This window comes from Ammospiza nelsoni, chromosome 1, assembly GCF_027579445.1.
Source record: "Ammospiza nelsoni isolate bAmmNel1 chromosome 1, bAmmNel1.pri, whole genome shotgun sequence".
NCBI classification, from domain to species: Eukaryota; Metazoa; Chordata; class Aves; order Passeriformes; family Passerellidae; genus Ammospiza; species Ammospiza nelsoni.
Window position 1 is genome coordinate 50,805,321 of NC_080633.1, and position 27,819 is coordinate 50,833,139.

Genomic DNA, 27,819 nt, shown 5'->3' on the forward strand with positions numbered 1-27,819 from the left:
CTAAACCATGTCTTCAAAGTGCTGAGTCTACAGGTTTTGTTGAAGAGTTCCAGGGATGATGACTTCACCACTTCCCTGGCAGTATGTTCCAATGCTTTGCAACCCATTCTGTGACTCTGAACCCCTCCGGCACAACTTGAGGCCATTTATGTAGATGCATAGAGATCTTAAAAATGGGAATCAATAAAAATGTAAAGGTAGGCACCAGTGCAGTGAGCAGTAACAAAAATCACTTCACAGGCACATAGGAACAAAGTGAAGGGACAGGTGAATTTCACATACTGACAAAATAATCAGCAATTAAAGGTGCAATAGGAAACAGCAGTTATGTTCCAGTGTATGAAAACAATTGATGACAGAAAGAGATATTGTTGACTTTGGATGGCAAAGAGTAGCCACTTGAAAAGAAAAAAGAATAAAGAAAAGAACAATAGCAGCAAGCATTGGGCAGAAGGCAACTCTGAAGCAGAGGAAAGTAAGACATGATGCCAAGATGTTGAAGTGGATGATGACAAAGAAAGGAGGACAGCACATTTTATCAGCCACTACTTACTTTTGTAAATGTTACACAGAAAGATCAGTAAGATGGAACAGGTGAAAATAGAAATTAGGAAACTCAAAGAAAACCTAGAGTGGATGAAAGGATGAATATTTAAGGACTGCTGTTTTAGAAGCCACCCAAGCATGCTAAAACAGAGAAGAAAAGGAACACAGAACAAAAGGAAGAGACCATGGCAGAATCAAAATAGCTTAAATGAGAAAACTGGTAAAGGTGAATATAAAAAAGCAAAAGACCTAACTGAGCTAAGAAAAGACAAGGAAGCAAAATGCAAGATTTGGATATAAAGTTTACAGTGTTCACTTGCAAATTAGCAGAAATGGTTATATATATTCACATAGAGAGGAGGCAGAGGGAGAGAGGGAAGGGCTTTGTAGTGCTGATTCCATCTGGAAGATAGGAAAGAAAAATAAACAAACAAAAATGTGGGAGAACTAAGGACACAAGGGTAACAGATTTTTGCTTTTCAAGCCAGTAGAAGTGAAATACCAAAAATGTATATTTGCTTTCTTGGTACCTGGTCCAAATACACAACATATGTAGTCTTAAGGGACTTCAGAATAGTAGTAAACCTCAAAATCTTCCAAGCTGAATGTAAAAACTCAAAAGCACCCTGATGTCTGGAAAAGCTACTGCTAGCATAATAAATCCAGCTGTTAGTTTGTTAGGGTTTCTCAAAGGTCACTTCTATTCTTTCTGAGGAGAATAGGGGAAAAAAACCCCTCCCTACAAACAGCTTCTTCACTCTTTCTCATTGCATCAAAATTGTCTACAAGCTGCAAGAGGTGAAAACCTGGTCAGAACAGTGATAGAAGCTCTTAGAATGAGGAAAAAAGTATGCACAAAAAGAATCACAACTAGAAAAAGAAGAGCACCAGAAAATGCAATAACCTTTTTAAAGTTTAATCTCCTGAATAATACAGATCAAACTGAGACCACAAAATCCATTTTATGATAAAATTTGAAGGGGTTTTCTCTGTTCCAACATGAAGATAAAAAGTTTTAAAACCATAAACATTTAAAAAAATTCAAAAATCACTGTATCTTTCTGCGTGAAGCATTAAGTTTCTCTAAGCTTCTTGGTCTAGGCAGAAAACCCAGCCATTTAAATTAGCTGATAAATGCAACTATGAATGCATTTTGAAGTCCACCATTAACTAAGCTAACATTCACAACAGTGGATTTGAATGAGCGTGGCTTGAGGGGAAAAATATATTCTCTTAGAAAAGCTTGATTAGGTAACTAGGCTAAGGGAGAACAGCCTAGAGTGAAACAAATACTAACAACAAACCTTGTAGCTCCACAGGCTTTAAGAGCATTTTCATTGCTGCCTTTCTTTATGGGTTCTAGACACCAAAGAGAATGTGGTGATGGATGGGGAAGTCAACAATCATTTCTGAGTTTTCAGAACCCTCTATTTTAAACATTAGAGGAAAAAAAAATAGTTCAAAGAAGAGTTTACAGAATAGTTTTTTCCAGCTCAAGAATGTTAGTCAGAAGTTGGAAAGAATCGACACCTCTTAGATTTCAGTGGCTCTTAAGTGATTGAGGGAAGCAGATGTTCTCACTCCTGTTTTACTTTTCGACTGGTGTAAAAATCAAGGTATAGTCATTCTGCACAGGTGGCACAGCTGCTGGCTATCTCCAAAAAGGAGAACAGCTGAATGACAAAAAGGATTTAGAAACTCTGTGGCCCTATATGATGCTCCCATAAAATTTCATTAGCACCTTGGTGAACTACAGTTTTTCCATCACTCTGGGAAAAGGCAGCTTTAATTTTAGGGCTGACAAACAGCCTCCTTTTATAAGTGCAAAGCTCATTATAAATAGATTACCTGGCATGACAGTCTGCACTATGTGGCTCAATGAATATGTTGCAATATGTTTTGTTTCTGTCAGTGAACATGGCTGCTGCAGGGAATACACTCCTTTAAACATCTGCTAATATAGGAGTAAATCTCAGCTTTACAGGAATGTAGCAAAGGTGTAGATACAGTAAAATGGACGGAATTAAATGACAGCAAAAGTGACAAAATAGGCAATGCATCAGATCTACAAAGTCTAGCTGTGTCTCTCCAGCACTTTCAAATTCTTGGAAAAATACTAAAAGCTAAATATACTCTGAGGTGCTTGGGTTTCTGTAACTCAAACTGGTTTCAACTCTTGAGCCCTAAAAGCACAACCATCAAATGAAGGGCAAAAAACTCCAAGCTTACTCAAAAAATAGCTGCACACTCACTGAAATGTCATAACCAAAATTTATTTTAAAAGAATAAATTAAGATTTGTTGCTTTATTACAACATATATTCAGAAGACAACTGGAAAATGGAAAATGTTAAAAAATACATTTTTATACATCAATACATGTACATTGTAAGTTCCTGCTCTGTCAGCAGAATTTTCTCTGTGCTTATCTACATTAAACCTATACTCACCCTTTACACATTGCAATTCTATGTAGCGGAGAAATTATATCTTACAATTCTTTTAAGGCAAGTTAGAAGAACTAGATATTTCATCATAGTCAAAACAAGATGTATATGAAAGAAAAATATCCTTCTGTATTCTGACACACAGCTGCTGGGTTGCTGTACTACCTCAAGTATATTGAAAAGTTTTTAAAAAGCTCCACACAAAGCCAACATGATGCAACACTACTTCAACATTCTTGCTATTCTGTAGGACAATGTCTGCAATGGTAGGAACCAGGCCTTATGTCTGGCAGTTTTTTCAAGTCTGGATATAAAAATTCTGTAGCTTGGAACTCAACATTTCTAACGTCTAAGAACAGGAAAAGTAAAATACATTTTACAATTAGTTCTCCAGTTATAGCCAACTTAAAATAAGCATACGTACTGTTAAAGTCAGACAAAAATAAGTGTGAACAAGTATTTACTTTTAAATCTCACACTGTGAGAAGTCACCTTTTCAGATATGACTTCGAGATGAAATGTTTTCTGATGTAGTGTTTACCAGGTTCTCAAATAGTAGGGGTGCCTTTGGTCATTTGCTATTGGAAAAGAAAATTTGGTTGAAACTTTGGTTGACCATTCCTGGCTTTGCCCTCTCCACATTTTTAGGCTGCCAGTTTACAGAAGCTCACAACCCCTTCAGCTGAAGTAAAAAATTAATTACAAATCAAAAGGACCATCAAACCCAAGGACAATCAAAAAAACCAAAAAAACTCATTAGTCAAACAGCGACAGAAGGAGGAAATGAAAGCTAAGGAAGAAAACATCACATTTCTGATCTAGAATTGCATATGTATCTAAAATTATTTGTGTTATTTGAATACATTTCTACTTATCATTCTTAGTGTATGCACACTCATCTGAAAAAGAGCTCCAGAACATTAAAAAGACCTAAAACAATCTGATCCTACACAGAGAAGGTTCTAAGGTAACCAAGACCTCTGTTTTAGGATTCTTTTCTTGTCATTTTTACGTATTACACAATAACATTAATGTTAAAAAAAAAAAGTAATGAAACACCTGGTTTGCTTTCTGCATACTGCCAAAGACCCCTTCAAAAAAGTCTTCCTTGGTTAAAAAGTATCTTGAAAATACTTGGTAAAATAACACTCTCCTCCAAATAAAAGGTGGCAGTGATACATAGACAAAATCCTAACTAGAATAAAAATTTGTCTTGCAAACCCAACAGTAGTTCCTCACATTAAATTTATGATGGACTCTTAGAGAGAGCAAGTTCTGCATGACCAGAAAGTGGATCACCCCAAGCCACATACTAAATATCAGGTACTTGAAGCTAGAATGCCACTGTAAAATTAGGTTACCTCGATGAGGAAAAGCACAAGAAGCAGCACTTTCAGCAAAATATATGGCTCTAGCAGGACAAAGCTGTAAGACCTTCAAGGCTGCTGGCCCCCACCGTGCAGGAAGCAGCTGTGGCTGCTCACATTGTGCTCACCTGGACAGGCCAGAGCAGTAGGAACAGGCCAGCACACCCAGCTGGCTGCAATACTGAATTTCTGTGCCCAGTCTGGGAGCACTTGGAAACCACACCTGGATGCACCAGCAACTGCAGTGAAGTTCATGTGCAGGAAGGAAACAACTGCTCAATGAGCTGCAGCTTTATGCACACCCTAAATATGGTGTGTACACAAACTGGACATAAAAAGATGAACTTTGATATTTGAAATGATCTACTGTGATGCTTAAGGGAACTCCAGGAATTCCTTTCTGATGAAATACAACTACTCTAGATGCAGTTACAGTTAATTCAATTACAATCAAATGACTTTCCAGGTAAAAAACAAGGACTAAGAAAGTGACCAAAGGCGGCATGCCCTTGCCATTGTAATATCACCTCATTATCAAAGACAGTGGAAAACAGAAAACCCACCTTTCCTGACTTCATGCATAACTGAAAATTAGAGTAAACTAAAACTTCTAAAGCCCTGAGTGTAAAACTTACAATTTTTGTGCTCATGTTGCATCTGCAAGAAAAGTAATTTACTCTGTTCTTAAAGAAATGTTGCTATAGATCCACAGCAACCAGCAAAGAAAAAAAAAAAAGGCAATTTTCACAAGTAAGTGCCATTAGGCAATTGGTAACTTTCACTGTATATAAGAAAATTGAAGAAAACTAGAAAGTATCACGAACAAGTCCACCAAATCACACGTGTATGACAAGACCCATGCTTTAGCCACTGATTTTTCAGTTGCAGTAAAACTCAGATCAAACACTATTTTTCATCCATGGCGGCTAGGTTGCCTCCTCAGCCAGAAGTTGAACTGAGCTACTGCAGTCCCAGAAGTAAAGAAAAAACAACTCCTGGCGTCTTTAAATACCTGCTCAGTGAAACTGGGATTTGTTTTTTCTGGGCTACCATAATTTTAGGGGCCCTTGGACTCTCACAGCTTCCAAGGGCAAGAACACGAGTTCTAAGAGCTCAAAGCTTCATCCTTTCACTATCATCACATGACATTAGCAAGAGTCTTTTCCATACCACACAACTATTTTACACATGACAGCTCACATACAAAGTTAACCTAAAGCCCAAGACTTGAATTCCATTACCCTCAACGTCCCATTAAATAAATACTCCATCATTCTACAAGATTCCTGGAAAATGTAGTTCAATTACTGAAACTATATTTGAAGAAATAAGTGCTGAGATAAAAACTAGAATAATTTTGTGGTCATAATTAGTATAACAACAGAATCACATGGCTGTGGCAAACCTCAAAGATAATCGAATCCATCTCCCAAAAAAAAAAAACAAAACAAAAAAACCCAAAAAAACCACAAACTCAATTGCATGTATGTATCATTCCTGACAGAGTCTGGTTTAAAATGATGTAAATTCCACGACACACCAAGGCAGCCTAGACCTGCACCATCCCTTCAGCATTTGTTCAACTCTCTACACAGTGGGGCTGTTCTGCTGCAACTTAAACTTATAATTTATCTTTTTATTCACAATGAATTTCGAGGATAAGTTACTGCACTCCTCCTTGCAACCCTCTTTTGTCTATTTGCAGACATAAATATTTTCTGTACATTAAAATGGCCAAGTTTGTTCACATTGATCACTGGTTGCATTCTATATTATTTTCTCTCTTCTCTGGATTCCCCATTTTTTTCATGAAGCTTAGCATATAAAAATGGAAAATGGCCAGCACAACCAGATTAATTTGCATGTTCCATAATATATACTTCTATTAATTCAAGCCTAAATGTTGCTTTCTTTATTCATAGAATCTTAAGCAATGAACTACAAGGCAAATCAGCCATCAATAACAATCACTTCTACAAAACTGAATTAAAAAAATGAAACAAGTCAGCAGTTTTCCTCAACCATTGCTTCTACAATTGGTTAATCCCCCCAAGCATAATCCTTCCCAATGCTGAGTAGCTTTGCAACTCAAAATCCCTAAAATAGCTTCCCAAAAAAAGCTATTTTGCATATTTACAGAATAGTGTACATATAGTGTTATATACACATGAATCCTAAAAATAAACTATAGAAATAAAAAGTATTATATAAATAGACAGCATAGGGGTTTCTTTTGTTTTTAATTTTTTTATTTAATAGGGAAGATAAACCAAGAGAGGCAATTTCAGTGCTTTTTATTTGGATTACTGTTCATTTCTGTCCATGGCTGCACTGGCTCTCATGCCACTAAAACTTTCCAAAAGCAAAGTTCCTTCATGACTGAGCATAAACCCTCTTCACATTGCCATTGATCTAAGCTTCAGCTTTCTACAAGCTTCTGTATCTTCCTCACACGCTCCCTCTGCCTTCAACTGTGACCTAATGAACATATAAAGTGTTCTCACCATTAGCACAACATCCAAATATGCCTCGTAGAAACAGAAATGAAATTAAAAGCAGTAAAACCTAAAATATGTGGAAATTTGCAGATTTTTTGTCAAGTTCACTCTAGGCTCAGTTATGTCAGTGATAAACACAACAATTACCATTATGGTAAAAAAGAGAACAAAATAGAGGCTTTGCCATCAGAGTGAGAAAGAGCACAAGATTATTTGCCACTGGGATAATAGGGAAAATTACTGCTATAGGGGTGAAAACTGCAATTTGAGGTACTACACAGTAGTTCAACCCAGGAATTTGCTACAAATACAGGAAAAGCCAACACATTAATGGCAAAAGAAGAGGTGTTTCTGTTTCTCACTCATCTTTGTTCTTTGCTTTGGGCTGGGAGAGGGGAGGAAGGGAGACATTAATTTAAATACAAATGGCTGAACCAAAATGGATTTTTAAACAAATTTAGCAGTGATTTTAAATTACAAGCCATAGATTAGACGATTAGCATCTTTGTAACCATGTCAGCCTAAAGACATTACAAGAAAGTATAATTAGACACCAATTTTTAACAAGGTACTTTTGTGAATGAAGTCATCCAAGGATACACAAACACAAAAAACCCAGCCAATCAAAAAAAAAACCAAAAACCACAACCCAAAAACAAAAACTAAGCATGGGTTTTGGGACTGAACAAAACCCTGTCCAGGATAGAAATGGCACAGTTTCATTTTAAATCTGGATAGTGTTGCACATTTGTGTAGCTGTACTTCATTCCGGAGCCCTGCATTTGAGAGGGAATGATGTCAGAGAAACTCCGATATTCACCATACTCAGATATTCACCATACTTGTGTTGAACTTACACTGGGCCCAGCCACAGAAAGCTTCAGAGCTGCCTGGAGCTCGATTGAGTCCTCTCCAGCTGGGTGGTAACAGGAACACTGCCAATACCATCTTGTTCCCTTCTTCCTCCTATCCCTCTTTCCATGCAAAAAGCTTCAAGGTTGGTATAGAAAGAAATTTTGAAAAATCCATACTCTTAAAGAAAAAGTATGAGTTCTACTCCAGTTCTCATTTACTTTGTATTGGCAGGGTAATGGAAAGAAGAGACAAGGGCCAAACCCTGTCTTCACAATTTCCCATCAGTGTAAAACAAATCCTTGGTTACTGCCTACAGAAAACACAGATGAGTGAAAACCTCAGCATATTATACCAGGTCAAAGTAGGAGTGATAACTCCAGTAAACGCAGGTCAAAGATACAGATTATCTGGAACCTTACTATAACACAAGCTATCTGTAAGTGGCTACAAATAGCAGGGACACTGAATAAACCAAAGTATTCTCCTTCACTAAGTATATACTGGTTCTTTCCTGCCATGGATATCAGAGCATTTGATCTTTCTTCAGATCTGAACATCCTCATCAATGTTGAATAATGCTCTGATGAACATGCAGATATTCTCATTACCCAGCTTTGAAACAATGTAGTGTCAGTTTTTGTTTTTACTGTCTCCAAAATCCATTGCCCACATATTCATTTATAGGACTGCAATCCAGTTTTATTTTTACCAGTCTCAACAGTTGCAATTGTCATAACTCCCTGCCCCTTTTCTTCCTTTTCCCCATCCCAGATCCCTAAATGTTTTTGTATCCAACCTTCTCATAACCAACAATCCTGTGAAGGAAATTGTGGTACCTTTCTCGGTTCTATCCGAATACAAGTTATACTTGAGGAAAACTACAAGTTATTGGGCAAAAATCCAAAACAAATCAACAACTAGTTAAATAAAATTTCTTAAAAATCTCAATTTAAAAGCTTATGTTTGAAAAAACCCCAAACACTAAACCACAGAACAGTAGCTTGCTTACGAAACCACTGCTATGCACACAGACTGACAGACACCTAACCAAATAGTGGGTTTCCCAGAGGAGCTGGGCACAATTTCAATGAACAGAAAGGGACTATAACATTGTGAAAACAAATCCTCACATCAGCATTTACATTATCTCAATCAAAATGTCTTCTATCAACATGACACCAATTTAGAGGGAATGCATCATGTTTGTCATTTCCATTAATCACTAAGCAACTTGCACTGCCAACAGAATTCAACCTTTTTAACTGATGTAAAAATATCAGAAGAAACATCTGCTCCACATCCCCTTTTTTTCATTCTTTCCCTGCAATGCTTTCAAATGGGAATGACTGTGTCCTGGCAACTTTCTAGAAATCACTTTTACATCTTTTTCACATAATGGATGAGCTGTGAGATTAGTAAGATGTTAGATGGGTACCTTGGGGGCTGCCCTGGTTGGCACACACTCTAATTTGTCAGTGTCTGTTTCAATCGCAGCACTAGAGTATTAATTTAGACTATTTACTGAGGGGATGAGAATATCCAGAAAGTGTCAGGTTCTGAGAAAGCATGCCCATCTGCACACCTGCAGAGGAGCTCAGAGAACCAACGGCAGGGCAGAAGCCAGAATAACACCCTGCCAGGCTGCTCCCAGGCCCACCACAGGAGCCATCAAACCATTCAAGCCCATCTGACTCAAATCAAGGATGCACACAAGTAACAAAAATCCTGTCTGAGGCTGTCACAGCACAGCCCCAGCTGCAGTGCGTGAGCATGGAGCCCATCACCATGAGCCACTGATAGCAGCTCCCCCCAAAACCCTTTCAGACCAAGGGAGTTTCTGCCATGGATCATGGGATGCATGGAAAACATAGCTCAGAATTGCACAAGACTTATAGGCTATTTAGGGATGGAACTAAAGGCAGGAAAAAGCAGAGGGCTACACATTTTGGAGAGGGAAAAACATCCAGAATAAAAAGAGGGGTAAGTCTAAATAGTGGTGTGGTAAGTACGCTTGCCTGCATCTGATCAGCACAGTCTATTCTGCTTTCTTGTTAAGTTCCTTTCCAAATCTTTCCTGGGCATGGCACTCCTGTGTGCACACATGTGTGAGTACATGGCTGTGAAGACAGACTGAGGAGGGAAATAATCAGAGCAATGATTAGAGAAAGAATTATGAAAGGGGAAAACAAACTGTTGAGGTTGATAGGAAAGCACAAAGAAATTGAGAAACCTTAAAAGGGGGGAGACAGAAGAGGGCTTGAAAAGGAGAGGAGTAGTTAAGAATTTCAGAAAGACATAGCTCAGCTAGCCTGAGCATGAATCAGAGAAATGCAGCGATATTTATAGTGCTCTGAAGTAGAAGTAAAAAATGAAAAGAAAAAAAAAAGTAGTTGCAAACAACACATCGTGTTTTCCTCTCTGCTTTAGAACATCTATTAGCTCCTTGCAAACCTCAAAGTATACTGAAAGCATATCATATAAAATACAGCAACCACAGACACAAGTAAATTTAAAGTTTTATACACAAGTGGTTAGGTCGTTAGGGAATAGGGACAGGAAGAATGAGCTGGTGTAAAAGCTATATAGGGATACATGAGCCTAAAAATTTGCAAGATGAAAGTTAAAAAAAGACTATGCTTCCAGTAAATAAAATGAATACTGGTAGATATACAGCTAAGTATGTGTAAGTAGTAAAGGCTTCTACTGAGAAAATGAGAAACTACAAAGTCCACACATTTCAGTAGTTTTGCTAATATTAGCAGGCCGTATGTACACTTATGAAACAATGCTGACTTTCATGTTTTTGCAAAGGTATGTAAACATAGATTATTCCTCTGGCTTCAGAAAAATATTTCAAGAACTCTCTTACCATGTTATTACACAGCTCTCGCACCTCCTTGGTGATTTCTCATGGGTATCTCCTCCCAGCACTGACTCCTTCTTCTTCACAGCACAACCAACAAACTCCAACCCCCTTCTCACACAGCTAACCCACTCTTTTACAGCACTCATCCTTACTAGACACAGCTGTGGCCTGCTAAGGGCAGGCAGGCCTGTTTCTAATCTTTGATAATTAGTGCAGCTGCAACTGCTCAGGGGTGAGATTACCTTGTGCACTATAGTTTCTTACATTCTATCCCTCTACAGAATTCCAGTAAGCTATCATTACTTCTGCTAAGAGACTTGTCCAGCCAAGAGAACTATTGGCTGTCTTACCTAAGGTAGAATTTTAAAGTGATAGTTAATGGACCAAGATTGATACCGAGCATCTACTTATACTAACAGATTTTGGTGCTAAAACTTTATCTCCCATTTAAATTACAGCACACTGGGAAGGAGAATAAAACTCAAAACCCCTCCAGACTAAAATTGCAAAGAAGCATTACAGTTCTTACCCTTGAATGAAAAGTGTTAATGTAGACATTTGATTCCTAAGGAAGACATTTACAGGTGCAATAAATTTATGCTGCAGAATAGTGAAAGAAATATTATAATGATCAAGAAAGGTAGTGTTCATAAACAAGAACCAAACTCAATCAGAACCCCCACCATCTGGAACACATATCATTCATATAGAAGTATCATAAGATAATTGACAATAATAATTATTTATGTTTATTTACTGCAGAAGCAATTACTCTTATAAACATTGTTATACTACTCTTATATTATTACTCTTATATACATTGTTATTAGGATAAAATATGGTGTAGGATGCACAAGAAGTATCTCGGAGTTTCACTCCTTTTAATCAATTTTTTTTCTTCAATCCACAGTCCTACGAGATTGATCATACAATCCGCAACACAGTGGAAAATTCATTGTAAAGATAGAATTTATCAAGTTTTTCTGCACTAGGTGATGCACATAAAAATGCCACAAACTGTGGATAATGCATATCCACTGCTCATCCATTGATGCATAATGTCTTTTAATAGCAAGCCTAATTGTTCCCATTATGTTCCTCTATTTTGAATTGTTAAAAAACTTTTAAAAGAACAATTTCAGATAAAAATATGTCTGCATGCATATGTGAAGAAATTCTCATTGCTTTGACTATGGTACATATTTAACAGTTGATATTTGCATTAATTTCATTCTCTCACATCTGAAAAAATAGGATTAGAGTGACTTCAAAACATGTTTTTTTCTGTCTAATAGCTGTCAAGGGGATTTTAATATCAGCACCTTAAAAAATTTTAATTGCAAAAACGCATTAACAGTGAAGTATGCAATATGTTAGATTGTCTTAATGGAAAAGTTTAAGAAAAAGCTAATTAATTTTGAAGTCTTTATTTGCAGAGTTCTTTTCTGGCTATGAATTAATTCTGGCTTTGATTTTATGCTATAAATGAGCTGCTTTAAAGTTATCTATTGTTAATTACATGTTCTCTTTTAACTGTCCCTTGGAAACAATATTTGGTTGGGCATTGTGAACAACAATAGAGAACGGTTACAGTAGCCTGCAAAAAACTCAACTAATACCCAAGTTTTCCCAAAAGCAGGCTGCAATTCAGGAATGTTATTTAGGTAGTTTTACAAGAGTTAGCTACAAATGAATTAAGAAAATGCTCTGAGTTAGACCCTGACTTCATACTGTTCTTCCATTTGACTACCCCTGGTAAAAATTAAGTTTCAAAACTCATAACACTTGACTTTAATGCAGAGCCATATATAAAGACTCAGCTATACCAACAGCTGAAACTTGAAGTCCAATTTCAGCCCTTATATTCTCTCTCAAACCTCACCCAGTAGAGCTATTTGCAGCTGATTTTTTAATTTCAGCATAAGTACTGCTGGTTGATTATTCATATTCTGCTTTTCATCCTAATATTAATTTTCTCCACTTTAACTTCACCAAATACTCTTGGTGCTATTGCACATATTGGAACTGAAGCCCTTTCTGGCCTGAACACAGACTACATTCATTTACTTACAATAAAAATGCAAGTTGCTACCAATTTATTACACATTCTGCGTTTCATAAACACCTGGTGCAGAGCAACTCTCAGCTCAGCTGACAATAAATTAGTAGCAGAAAAACTATAGTCTATAACACCAAGACTAAGAACAATCTGAGTTTTAAACAAATATTGGGGTTCAAAACAAGAAAACTGCAATGTCTTGAAACAAACAAACAAACAAAAAATTACTGGAGTAAAAAGCTTGTGGTTTTCAGTTTTGCAGGAATAGGTGAAACGATGCAACAATTTTGGGCTTATATGTTACATGTGAAAAATTACCAAAGAAGACTAAACCAACAATTTCAGTCTTGCTTTAAAACTAGATTTTAATAAAAAGAGGTAATTTAATAGAGTCTTCTACATTTGAAAAGACATGCATTATGTTAAATCCTTTGAAAACACGTAATAAAAATATGAATTCACAGGGATGATTATAAATTATGATGACAATTTCTTTGAAAAGCATTATGGAAAAAAAGATTAGCCTCCTTCGAAAGGTAGCATATTGATTATACGATCCTTTTAATAAACCACTGTAAACAAAAGTCCTTATAAACAGGCTTTGAGAATCTCTATTCTCAAAGGAAACAAACATCTGAGAAATAAGGTTTAGCAGAGCATGTATGAAATTTGAACATTTGATTACTTCAGATACAGAGTGTGCAAGAAGAGGAGAAAATAAATGGTAGCAACATAACTGGCAGAGAACAGCCAGTAGTTGAAAGTGCTTTCTCAGGATGAGAGCAGAAGAAAACAAAAGACTCTTTCTAGAGATTTCAGAAATTTTAGCTTATTTTTTATCCCCAATTCTCCAAGACCATCATTATTCATGCATCCATACTGCTGAGTTTGAATGTGGAATTATTCACCTCCTGGAAACCACTTTACTTAGACTCTGGTCTCAAGTAAGTCTCAAATCAGGGACTCAAAGGAGAAATTAAAAAAAACATAGGCTTCATCAGGGACACCCAAACAACAGCTCACAAGAGGATGAAGTGATAGGGTGAGGAACACCATCCTATTCTTACAGCTTCTAGTACAAATCAGGGCTAGAAGAGCTGATAATCCTTTTCTCATTAACACTGTGCCCAGTGTTAATTCCAGAGATACTTCCTCAAGCCCCAGTCTCCTGAAACCAAGCAGCGCTGTCAAAAAAATTCTTATAATTTCTCCAACCTCACTTTCCTCAGAGTAAATTCACCTCCCTACAAAGCTCCACATTCCCATTAGTGCATCCCAGAGGTGCTGTCTTTCCTCAGTCCAAATGAGGCAAAATATGCCCAAGACATGAGGGGGGGCAATGGGAGCAACTCAGATTTTGCCCTACTGAAAGCTCCTCTTTCATGTTTCTAAAAGTAAGCAGTTTGGCTTCCCAGCATTATTTTTCCTTCTTCCTTTCACATAATTCAAGCAACCTATCTGCCATGAACAAGTCTAATCAGCATTGTGGAGTCCCACTGCATGCCTTAAATGTCAGCTTTCCACTGCAGAAACTCAACCCAGAACGTTCTGTTGCTGTTTCATGTGATTGTATGTTTTGTATGTTTCTGTTCTGCTCTATGCTTTCTACAGGTTTACTAATGAAAATTCTTCATTTGCTACTGGGAAATCATTTGGGCTTGTGTGATCTGTTCAGTCATATGGCTGCTGGACTTGTGCTAAATCTCACTAAAATCAGATACTTGCATGTCCACAAATCTGTAGCATATTTCACTGTTCCACTTTCTGCAGAAGGGCCAATTCTGGAATCCATGATTTGTTTATGCAAAATGCTGCTAAACTAAGTGGCTTAAACATCAAGCTTCACTGACAAAGATTCTGAAATGTCAATGTGACAGTTCATAACAGCCCTGCACATAAATGCCCACAGGACAACTGAATAGGAGATGGTTTTATGCCAAGCCTTCTCAAAATACAGGGCATTTCTGATTAGGTTGTATCTTCTACTTCAAATGTATTAAAAAGCAACATTCTTCCTGTCTTTGGATTAGAACATCCTTTCACAGGAATATCTTATGTATCACAGTTGCTGGTCATGGAGGTATTTATTGAATTTTTCTTGATAAAATAATGCTTTAATATGTTTATGAAATTGCAAAGTATCTGCTTTCTCTAGTAAATCAGTTTGCTATCACAAAGATAACAATGTTATTCTCATAATTCCTCTAGCCTTCAGTGAAATGGAAACCCGTGCTCTTCTTGTTTGAGTTGACTAGTAAAATTATGGAGTTCACTGTCTTTCTTTCCCCTGTAGTAAATTTCAGAGCATTGTTTTGTCAAATTATGTATTTATTTTTTCACTATTTCCCAAATTGCTGACAGAACACCCCTGCCATGACCTTCTTTCCTATCTAGACTCTGAACGTATAAAGCCCAGTGTTCTGTTTGCTTTCCTGTTTACAGAAATACAGGAAAACCAGATATTACAAACTATCTGATGGAAGTCTTGCTGAACATCAGAGCCTATGCAGATTAAATTTGTGTTGATGACTATTACTTTTGGCAATAGCTAGCAATGAGAATTATCACAGCTTATACAATGTTTCTTACTCATTCTTACTCAAAGTGTGTTTCTAGAAAATATTAAACTCATTATTAAAGCAATATTTTGTTTTAGGGAGGTAGACACTCTTGTTTGGAAAAATATCATTCCAGTGACATTTAATGTACTTATCATTTCAAGAGAAGTTTTATTCATCATTAACTTTGAATCAGGTTTCAAAATATAGGATAGTGTTTATTCCCACCAAGCTGGGAGAAGATAGAGAATTCAGAGGTCAAGTTCCCTTATATGGAAACTAAGAATCACTACATTGTTTCCAATATTCTTTTTGGAAAAATTTACAGCAAACCACCAATCTAAAAATGTAAAAATCCCATATGTTCTTTCTCAGCAGAGTTGCATTCTCTGTAAATTCTGATACAATAAGTGCCTCTTCTAGGGGCAGGAGCAGGTAAGTTTGTATTGCTCCTACTGTCTCACAGAAGTAACAGTCAGCAGATGTGATCTGGATGCCAGTCCCTCCTATGGATTAACTGAAGGTTTTTAAGAAAACCTTTTCCTGTCTGGGTTCATTTCTAAGGGAATCTGTACAGCTGCAAGAGCACGGACTGTGTTTGAAGGTGAAATTAAAGAAAAAATATTTGATCAGCAAGAACATGTCTTTCATAAGAGAACACTCTTATAGCAAAAGAGGTTTTATAGCAACTTCCAGTCCTCAAAGGAGCCTACAAGGGAGCTGGAGAGGGACTTCTTACAAGAGCATGTAGTATTAAGAAAAGAGTATGGTTTTAAACTGAAAGAGGGCAGGTTTAGACTGGATATTAGGAAGAAATTCTTTACTGTGAGGGTTGTGAGGTACTGGAACAGCTTTCCCAGAGAAGCTGTGGATGTCCCATCCCTGGAGGTGGTCAGGACCAGCCTGGAAGGGGCTCTGAGATACTTGTTCTCGTGAAAAGTGGCCTTGTCCTTGCTACAGGGGCTGGAACTAGAGGATCTTTATAGTCTCTTCCAACCCAAACAATTCTATGATTCTATGAGCATTAAGATTAATCTTTTAAGTGCAAATTGAACATTTTTGTTAATGAAAGTCATTAGGAGAAGGCAAATATAATCAAATAAGGTGCTCCTGGCTTTTTCCTAAATCAAATGAATTTTATGCAAGAACTGGAAGGTAGATACAGACTTTACCACGATGGTAATATAAGTCCTTGCTCATGTTTATCTGAAATGCACATTCTAGAGAAAACTTGCTTTGACCTATATTACAAAAAAATCTCAGAAAAAGAAGCTTGAATGATCATTAGTTATCTCAATAGACAATTTTTAAAATGATACCATTCTGTTTTAAAGAAGCTGTAAACAGCAGGAAGAATATCAGAACATAAAACCAGATGAATAAACAGGTGCAAAGTGGTGGAGATGAGAAGTAATCAGGAAAATGAGCTCCTGATTGCAAAGGTTTCAGGAACCATTTACTAATAAACTCTAGAAAAGTATTGCTCTAAGAACTCTGCATGAGTGGTCCAGCCTTTGGTAGGTTGCAAAGTTAATTAGTCAGGGCTTAAAATATAGATAATACAATAAAGTTAGCAAGGATGATACTTGCAGTTAATTATAATTCAAATAATTTTTAAATAATTTTGTAAATGTTGCATCACTGTAAATCATTGTTTTTGAATAAATAAAATCATTTATCTTTCAGTCTTGCCTAATGGTAAAATCAATGCTCTAGCCTGATATTTGCCAGGCCACAGCATTTTGGGGGGCATGAATATCCCTTAGCTGAAAGAAATCTGGTAGATTCCTAGGGTATTTAATATGCAATGAGAAGTACAACTTTCCAGTACTTTTGGTTAATTTGCCATTGGGCTCAAGGGATCCAGCTGTAGATGGATGAAACAAATTATCATTTCCTCTGAATGGCAGCTTAAGCTGCTGAGAAATAACAAGATAATGGACACAGAGCTTGGAGATTCTGGTGTTTCTCTGAGAGGTGAGGAACCTTCCTGTAACAGTGTCATATTTCAAAAAGGAAATTATTTCATAGTATTAAAATAGAAAACAAGTGTAATTGATTTACACAGTTAGAGAACTAAAGTTTTTATTTCAGATTTATTTATTTGGAACTTTTCTTTCTCTAGCTATTTATTTCTGGTCTATAGTCCCCACTATGTCTCATTCCCAGAATACATATTTCTCCATATCTCTAGACTAACTGTTGTTTTCACTATCATATGATATTTTATGGCCAGACCTGTGTGAAACAAAGTCATTTTGATTCATAAGGTTTTCATGCAAACCTTTTTCTCTGTTTCACTTCAAGGACTTCATCCCTTGAATTTTTCTTTGAGTTTCAACTTCAAAGGAACCTAAAACTGCAATCTGAAATCCAGTCAAGGCTGCTGCTTGCCTTGTTTCAGGTCAAGAGCTCAGGAAAGTGTTGAATTACCTGACCAAAGCAAAATCAATTCACTGAAAAAACCCTTCAGTAACACAGAATTATCTTTTTCCTTTTAGTTTAGCATAACTCAAACTCATTAAAAATCACCAAATAGTGTTACAATCCCCACTAACATAGTCATGCGTCCAACCTCTTTGAGAAATGCTGTTCTATTCCCCACAAAAGCATCCACTGAGAAAAGAAAAACATATTTTACTGTGACATATAATACAGTTTGCTTTGTAAAACAATATTATCTTTAAGTAAAATGGTACTGAACAATTGCGATCTGCACTTAAACACTTTCCAGCTCCACAGAATCACATCTGCTATATTTTTCATGAGATCTGCAATGCTGTTTAAAATCACTTACAGCTATTTTTGTACCACACAACAGTTATCATTCCAACTTCCTCCCTTCCCCAGCATATCTTTCATCCTGCTACTGCCACAAACTTTAGAATTCAAAAGCAAAAGGCAGCACACTAAGTGTGTCTGAATATACACACTGCACAAGTAGGAAAGGACAGTAGGGTCAGCATCAGTGCAGCAGAGCTGAGGTCCCAGACCTCAGGACAGAGTGACTGCAACCTCTGGCAAGTTCCAACAAATCCCCTCATTATTTGCTGCTGTATCTGGAACATGCTCCTGTAAAAACTGACAGCTATTGCCTGCTCAATAAAGGAAGAGTTAAGGTTGTCTCAGTCTGTATCTTGATGCTGGAATTTTTTATTTTTGCTCATTTTTGTGCCATTAACTTCAGTACTCTAGAAAGGCATAGGACTTCACACTTTCTGACAGGATATCTGTCAAGTGAATAACTTTCTGCTCAACCTTGTTTTGTAAGAAAGACTTCTAAAGTATAGCAGCACACGGTAAAAACAAAAATTATGTTCTTAAAACAAAAAATGTAACAAAACTAAAGCTTACACCACTAAGTCAGAAACTTTGCCTGAACTAGGAAAGTAAAAGTTCTTGAACAATGTGTCTCCAAATGACCTGGAGAGTGTATGTAATCCCATCCACTTTATCCATTCCATAAAGACAGGACAATATACTCCAAATCCCTCTTTTGATACTCTAGTTCAGCAATGCCTTTTATTTGCCCTATTCCACTGTTTTATCCATAAAAGGCAGGTGAAAATCTTATTAAAAAAAGTCACATCCCTTTGGATTATAATTTCTTCCCTTTGTAATAAATGTGATTTCAGAAAAGCGATGGCATCCTTTTGTCCTTGCTTCTTCTCTTTGGAACTCGAGAAGAAAGCTTAACTATGTTCAGCTGTGTCTTAAAAGCTGGTCTGCACACCACAAAGGAGCACAGAAAGACAAATTCTGTGTTGTCTTTCCTAAAATTCTATGCAACCATGCCATCACTGTGCATATTCCCTCTTGGTGGAAAAAAGGGTGCCATGCAACCTCTCCTGCAGGCATTGGCACCTTAAATATTTCTCTTTAATCAAAATTAATTTGCTATTTAACTCTTACAGTTTTAGAGTTTCAATAGCCAGATCACAGAGAACTTTGCCACTCAATGTATTAATAGTTATTACATAAAAGATATCCCTCCCCCCCCCTCCCCCCCCCCCCCCCCGATTTATACAGTCTTTAACTATAAGTTAGGTTTTTGTTTTGATCCAGAAAACTGTGATGGTGTCATTGGTTTGGAGTTTTTGGTTAAAACTGAAAAAAATTCTGCAATTATCTTTTTAAAATTATACATAGCTGTATTTAAGGTAAACAGAAAGGTGATATAAACTTGTATCTCTATAAATCCTGGCTTCAATTTCAACTGATTGCCTGTTTAGAAGCATTTTTACTCGTCTCAATATTAGGAGATTGTTGGCAAAAGGAAGAAGTGAACAAAAGTAAGGACTGGATATATTTTCTCTGTATCCTAGGTATTTTTGCAGATCAAAATCCCTCTTTTTTAGCAAAAGAGGGGAGGAACAGAAGATGCATGCCACTGGCTCAGCATGCATTGTGCAGGACCCATAAAAGGGCAACAGCACCTTTCTTCTTTCTGTGCTTTTATAGTGTAGAGCATGTGGAGCTTACAGGAAATATTCTTATTTCAGAAACTCATAACCACAGAGCAAATAATTAGATTTTAAGCTGGCTGATAATCAGTGTGTAAACACCCTTTGTGATTAGCAACCTAAACCAGCATCTCAAGCAGCAGTCAGCAGCTCTCCCCAACAGCTCAGGGCAGATTCAGTTTCCATGAGAAGCTGTATCTCATATGCAACTGCTAAGAATGTGTTTGCTCTGTACACCCAGCTGCTGTTGAACTGCTTTGGTGGGTGGCATGGCGCAGTACAGTGCTCTGTAAACACATCATAATGCAGGGAATGCAGAAGGTGATTAACACGATATTTTTCTGTCAAAAGAGGCTTGAGGATCTTTAACAACAAGAAAGGAAGAATGATTTTTTAAAATCTCAACCAAAAGACATGAGAGACTTCCCTACTCCACTGAAACTTTGAAACTGCAGGGTAACTTACAGTTATGACACGTGGCACCACTGTAATTAGTTCCGTCGCAAGTGCACTTGAAGCTGTCCCACGTCTGGGTGCATTTACCATCGTGTTCACAGTGATTGGGCACACACCTGTCAGGATGAGATGCGAACACAGAAAGAGAAACCAAAATGAGCATCTAGATTTACACAAAGCAAAATTTTGAGCTGTCGCCCTGATTTTTTAAGATTTTCTAAGCCTTCTGATGTTTACATTCTTGTAATGAACTTTCTCACACACTTTCTGTAAATAACTCATTGTTTTGCATTATTTTACGGAGGAGGAGAAATTTGATGGACTGTTGGTTTGTCCAATGTCATTGGAGAGGTGCCACTTTCACCCTCCAATCCACTGTCACTTTTGGAAATCTATAAATGTTGGAGTCAGAAAATAAACTTCCCCTTTTTTGCCTTGAGAGCAGTGTGTGTATGTCTTGTTATTTCGTGTCCTATAGTGACATCGAGCTGCGCAAGCAGTGTATCATGTCCTTGTCTCATAATTAATCCTTGCTATTTTAGGAGTATTAACAGAATTTATATCTGAACACACAACTGCATAAAAGATTCCTGAAGGCTTTGCTGAAGCCTTTGTACAGACAGTAAAAAAAGCACGTTAAAGGTGGAATAGATTCATCATCATAAATCGGGGTTCCAAGTAACATATGACTGGTACTCAGCCTTCCAAACAAAAAGAACATCACATGTCACACCTCCTCCTGCTGTGCAGGTGGTGTCACGCCTCAAGGAGCCCAGTCCCACAGCTGACTGGAGGTTAAAAGCAAAATGCCACTGGCTTGCTCTTCATCTTGCTGTTTCCAGCAATGGGATTTAAGGGAGACAGGTTGCCTGCTGCTGGCTAGGATGGAAGGAAATTAGTAAAGCTGCATTATTAAAAATAACTATAGGCTTTGTTATAATAGTTGTGTAATTTTTTCTTGTCACAGGGGTTTGTGGCAAGAGTTGTTCACCTTTCTCCCACATGCCTGCTTTTCTTCCCTTCAGCTGCAATGCTGCTGGAGAGTGGAAGGAATGAAAAAGTGGAACAGCAAAACCCCAGAGTTATAGCTAAACATATATTTGTTGCTTGGAATCTTACCTAAATGTGATTTCAGGGATTTAAGTTTGGCCAGGTTCTTTTCTATCAAATATAGTTAAAAATGGGAATTACCATTTACTTTCACCCCTGAAACTATTAAACTTTTATTCCTTGAAAGGGCTTTGAAATACCATTTCAAAGAATGTTTTTTCCTTATTAAATTAGTTATAATCAGACTCAGTACGGGCTCTGCCTTTTTGATCAAGAAACAAAGGAGTTTTCCTTTCATGTTTTTTTGGCCAAATCTATATTTTTTTTTAATTATGAAATTAAAAACTAAAACTAAGAGACACCCTATTAGATGAAAAAGATCTTTTCAGTAATGCATTAAAGAATAAGTGTTCTTATCTCTAAGATAAATCTGAAGTTCATCGTATTCCTGTGACAGTCAATGATACTCTCATAAACAACACCCAAGGAAAGCTTTGCTTTCCTATGTAGAAACTTATTGAAACTGAAAGGATCTGGGTCATTCCTCAATAAGCTTACAGTCTCTTATTTCCTCAATTTTCAGTTAACAGCATTGGCATTCATGGCTCAACAACCAGGAATAATTTATGTTACAATATGCATTTGAGAATTGAATATTGTGTACTCTCTTTTAGAAATGATTTTTTGTTTTGTGCCTCAAAATATACAGAATAGAGATTTCTTATGTCCTATATCAGCCTTTAGAACTCAAAAGAACCCATTCTTTTCAAAAAAGATCAGAAAATACTGGCCCGGTTAAAAATAGCGCTGAAAGAAATGCTCTTCTAAAGCAAGAAACAAACTATTTAAAAATCTTCTTTTCACGGTAAAATACAGTGAAAATACCTGAGGCAATTATCACATTTCAATAAATTATGTCTTCAGCATGGTTTAAATGAATTCATTTAGTTTTATAAGTGTGGCAGGCTAAATGAATAGATAGAGCTGATTACTGTTCTATCCAGTTGCGTTCTCAACACCGCAGAAGAAAAACAAGAGCCTATAATAGCACATTTCTAAACAGACAAACAATTAACAATTTACATGAATCCATAGCTCCTGGGGACAAGAGTAGGGAAAGCAAAGAGCAATGACATTTCAAAAATAATCTTATAAAAGTAACTTTTATTCAAGGCTGTGAATAGCTGCAAATGTTCCTAAATCTGTTTATGGTTTTTATTTTTCCCAGCTTTTCAAAATAACTTCTTTTTATGTATTTTCTTCTTCATTTACATTTGAAAATGCATGACTTGAAAAGTAATTTTTCAATGACCAAACCAAACATTTTTCTTTGTGAATTTTACCAGATATTTATATGAACTCTCATACGTAATGCTCGCAACCAGTTTCACATTTTAGTGCAGTATAACTTACTTTTATTGCAACATAACTAGTAAAGAGACTGCATTACTGACTATATAACTGAGGCAAATGACTTAATCTTCAGAAAGATGAAAACTAGATATTTATCTGTATCATTTAATGGAGCGTATTAAGTCATAAAAACAGAGATATTCAGCAAACTCCATGATGTTAATTTTATGCTTCCAGTATGATGGTTGGATTAGTGTAATGGCTTCCAGTAGATGGTTGTATCTGCGTTTGCAAAATTTCTTTTTTGATCTGATTTTTGCTGTTCTAAAGATGATGCATTTAGAAAAACAGAGTAAACAATATTTTATATTTGCGCACACTGAAGTTTAAAACAGACCATAGCATCATTTTCTGACATTCTCCCTTCACCTTCTTTTCTGTTAGTTTATTTTATCAGATAGGATGATAATATTTATTTTCTATTCAGTCCATTAGCAAACTTCTGTAACATAATCTGGTGCTTATCTGTCCACATATTGGACAAATCCTACTTACTATAATATAGTTTACAGGAAATGCTAGATATCCAGAACGTAGAAATTACAAAAAAAACAAAAAACCCAAAAAAACCTGTTTGAATTCAGTAAACAATATCATGAAGAATAACATTTATCACTGTAAACACCATTATTTTTCAAACACATTTCTTTCTATAGAATGAGACCAATCTACAATTTTCAACATACAAACATCTTGCCATGAAATTTGTATTTTGAGCAGATACAATCATTACGTTTATCTGCCTTATGCTCATCATTTAGTAGACACTCAAAATTAGTAGACACTTAAAACCTTAAAAAAACTCAATGCACGCATGATTTGCAGATTATTTGTATATAAAAGACTATGTTTCTAAGCAACTCAGTTCTTTCTTCTCCTTTAGGAATAAGGCTCCATAACATAAAAAACCCCATAAAACAAAACAAACTTTCAAAACAGCGCCTCCCTCCTAAACCAGGCTCAGAAGTTAGAAACCATCACAAAACAGAACTGCAAGTTCCTTGTAACCAAGTCGTGTCTCCTCCCATTGTGGATACCCATATTTCAAGAACTTGCAAAATGTTGCAGACTCCATTTTGAGAACTTTCTTGCTCTACGGCTCCTTCTGAAAGGCAAGTGAAGAGCTTCATCCCTTCAAGTATGATACGCTGCCTTTTAATTTCCACCCCAAAATTTATCCATAGAGAGTTTACAGATGCTATTTGGTTTGATATTTTATTTGGAAACTTTGATTTGTTTATTTCTTTATCGGTGTCTGTTTTCCTTTCTGATTTACATCTCAATACTTTGCAGGGAGCAATGATAACTTCTTTTAGTCTGTAGTTTTGTGAGATGAAGCCTGCTGTTGGAAAATATATTTTCCACAGTTCTTCCTTGTAGCTCTGCTCCTCTTTGCACTTGCATTCTGTTGAGTGTTCTACAGGAGATCTTAGCAGTGTTTTGTGATTTCAGAGTTGATCAGAACTTTTGGATTTCTTTACAGAAATTATTTTACTTAATAGGTAGCATTTTGCTGACTACTAAAGAATAGTGGCTTAAAGTCATCCTGAGATTACTCAACATGATAAAGATCTTCACTAAATTCCCATCCTACTTCTTTTCATCACTTCCAACCAATGACTTCCACTGCATACAGAAAATCTTGCTACTGTTTTTAACAGCATTACTGTGTGCTGTAAATTCCATTGTGTCATTCAAATCATTCAGGTTATTTTTCTGGGCTGAATGTGGATCATCAGCATGTTTCATCATGATATTCCTAATTTTGAACCAAAGCTGAAACATTGAATAGGATTTTCTCTGGCACTGATCTCTAAGCAACTCTCATCTCCCAGCCAGCCATTAGCCGATCAGTATAAATTGAGGGGCAATTCCATTTGACAGTTCACAACTTAATTTGCAATTCCTCTCTCACACCCCATCTTTTCTGGTTTAGCTAACAATTTCTATCATTACAATATATCAAATGTTTTATTGACATCTAGTAAAATAGATCTATTACTTTTCTCCTGTCTGAGACAAAAAGTACTGTGCTTTAACATAGAAGGAGATGATATTAATCCTGAACAATCCACTGTTGATAAACATGCTGCATTCTACTCTACCTTGCTTTTATTTCAGGATAACGCCTTGTTTTCCTCAAAAATATAATAAAACTACTAAAGGCAGAATAATAGGTGTCCAGTGATCTGGATTTCTCTATTTGTTAAATTACATCACGTTAACTCTGTCACCTCCTAATACAAAATCATGAGCTTTTTAAAAATTTGTTCAGGGTTTTTTCAGCTGTTATTTGGTTGGTTTTGTTTGGTGTGTTTTGTTGAGTTTGTTTGTTTTAGTTTTTTGTTTTTTGTTTATTTGGAGGTTTTTTGTGGTTTTATCTTTGATTTGTTCCACATGTGATCCTTAATGAACCTAACATACTATCGACAGCAAGAAAAAAAAAGAAGACAAAGAAAAGGTATCTCATAACGTTAGTATAAGGAGAGTGATATCAGACCCATGTAGAAATCCTCACAGCCTATACAGCAGAATGAGCAATGGCTGATTGCACAAAAGTTCTTGAAAACAGGAAAGTTACAAACTGTTAGAAATGTCCACAGGGGAAGGGCAAAGATGCAATGAGGTTCATTAGTGGTAGAAAGTATTTTCAAAAGCACCTCAAGATACATCGGGAATCACTTAAGTATGCTTGGGTCTGTCTGAAGGCAGGAGCTGATATCTCTCCAGACACCTTTCTAATCTGGATATTTTCATATTCCATAAAAAAAAGAAAACATTGATTTAAATCTCTTTTTGCTCATTATGTGATTACGTTTTCTTAATGTTGTAAATGTGCCATTTATCCCCTCTAAGTCAACAGGTCACTGCCTCAGTCTTTTTAGAGGACCAAATCCCTCAGGACAGGGTTATTTAAAACATTAACTAGCTTGCCTAGACATATTGTGCCCAAAGTGTATTTGAGTCCAATTTTTAGGTTTAGAGATCATTTGAGCAAGAAGATATAAAGTTATTTTGTACAGGAAGGTAAATGTCCACATGGCGAAATGCAGACTGTTAAATAAAGTCCCTCAGTACTGAAGAACCATCAAAAAATCTCAAAATTCTCTCTTGTAAAACACAAACCTTTCCTTAATTTCCCTGCCTTTTCCCTTTCTGCTTCCCTTTCACACAAAAGTGCAAAATACAGCTTGTGTTTAGATACAACCTAAACCAATGCTCTTTATATACACATTAAAAACAAACAAGCCAAGAAATCACCAAAACAAAACATTCACTTGTGTAACCTCCTCCACCTGAGAGGTCAAAAGGAACATACACACTCCAAAAAATATTTAATATGTACTGCCTGCAGCTGTAGTGAAAAGAACTCAAATGCTACAATGATAATGACACCATGAGAATTTCTTTTGAGCAGAACAAAATGTTAAAGGCTTTTTGCAAAGGAAAATAACCCAGGATGAATTATGCTTAACATGAAATTCAATCTTTTCTTTCTCATCATCAAATCCCTATCTAATCTTCCTCATGCTCACACCTCACCTCTCATTTCTCTGCCAAATTGTTTCTGTTCTGCTTTTTTGTCCTTTTCTCTGCCTCAGAACTAACCACTATCAGTTTGTTTTGAGTAGATTTCCAGTATTTGCCCACTAGATGCCCTTTTTAACGCCTCCAAACATACCCTTCAGATCTGTATTTTTTATCACCATTTTTTGCAAAGGTCCTCCAAAATGCAGGCTGCTTGCTTTTGAGCATGTTTTGTCACCATCTGCCTTTATTCACACCCACAAAAAGACTATTAAAACGTTATGAAAATTTAGAAGTTTTTTACTCTTCAGGATTACCTGACTGCTCAAGAAGACCATGAAAGATTACATCTATAAATTAACATGTAAGGAAAATAATTTTTAGGAGCAATAAATGCTTTTAGCCGGTATCTTGAACCACTGAAGGTCTGTTTGTTTATTCAAAAGACAATCTGTAAACTGGTAACCAAATCACAAAAACATTCTAAACATCTATATCTGTTTGCAGTGATGTTGCTCTCTAATGCAATAGGAGGTATTGCACTCATCATGGTAAAAGCATACTGAAAATAAGATAACCCAATTTAGGACACAGTGCTATTGCAGAGTCCTACTGTATCAATATTAGGTTAAAATTAACTATTCCATAGAGAGTCCATGTTTCTCACAGTATACCAAATGAAAGTAAACCCAGCTGATCTGCCTGTAAGATTATTTCTCATTTCTTACATCTTCTTAAGTGCTTAAATTGACCTTGAGATTTTCAGCAATAGGATTTGGAACTCCTACGCAAGGCAACACAAAGGGCAGATGAAAGAGACTGTAAAATTAACTTAGATTCACAATAATTCCCAAACTAGTTTAATTTGCTGCTGACTTCTAAGCTAATTGTGCACACATGCACATAATCAACAATGGCAGAACTAAATAAACCTGAAACAAGAAGTACCTATCCTTTCTTTGTCACTTACATCAATACAAAGCCCTCATGTTTCTTTGGTGGACATTATCAAACTTAGTCTGTCAAGAGATCAAAAAGAAATGCTTGGCACTTTTAAAGACCGTGATTTACAAAGGAAAAATAAATTTTAAAATATGCAGTTACATTTGATTTTAAAAAGTCCTTTATGCCATATTCCCAGTAAAGGTTGTCAAACAGTTTTTTTGGTGTTGTCTGCAGATCTGTAAGGTTCTAAATTGTTTGCATTAGAATGATTAATGGAGAATTTAATTGAGAAACAATTAACTCATATGGATTAAATGATCCTCTTGGATTTATGCTGTTTTTATTTTGCACACAACAATGTAGAGACTAACGTCTCCTTTCTTTTCTACTGTTCTTAATTTTCAGGGCACTTCATGAATTAGTTCCTCAGAATTAAATCATGATGGTTCCACTTTAGCAATTGCAGGAGCTGGATAAGCCATTTTTCTGCATTTGTTGTAGATAACTTTCTGTACCTGTATGTTATGCATAAGATAGGCTCTACGGGGTCTTGATGGCTGGAAAATTACTTATCTCCAACTCCAACTGTTGCCACTTCTGCTGAAGCAAAGCAGGGGAGGATGAATCTACAGCAGGAGTTAACAAGAAGGAATTTCACAGCTCTGGAATCCATTCTGTCAGTTCCTACAATTGTATCATGACCACAGGAGACCAGCTCTGTATGGAGTTGATGCTGGAGGAAATGGCGTCTTTGGCAGCACTTACTCAG

At 36.4% G+C, this 27,819-nt stretch overlaps 1 protein-coding gene across 1 annotated transcript in view; it reads right to left on the reverse strand.

Moving 5' to 3' along the window:
• The window catches only part of CNTNAP2 (contactin associated protein 2), a 1,021,743-nt gene that overhangs the window by 335,542 nt on the left and 658,382 nt on the right, over positions 1-27,819 (reverse strand). Inside the window, exon 11 of the mRNA XM_059493942.1 lies at positions 20,124-20,230. Within this exon, the coding sequence (XP_059349925.1) occupies positions 20,124-20,230 (107 nt within the window). The remainder of the gene's footprint in view (positions 1-20,123; positions 20,231-27,819) is intronic.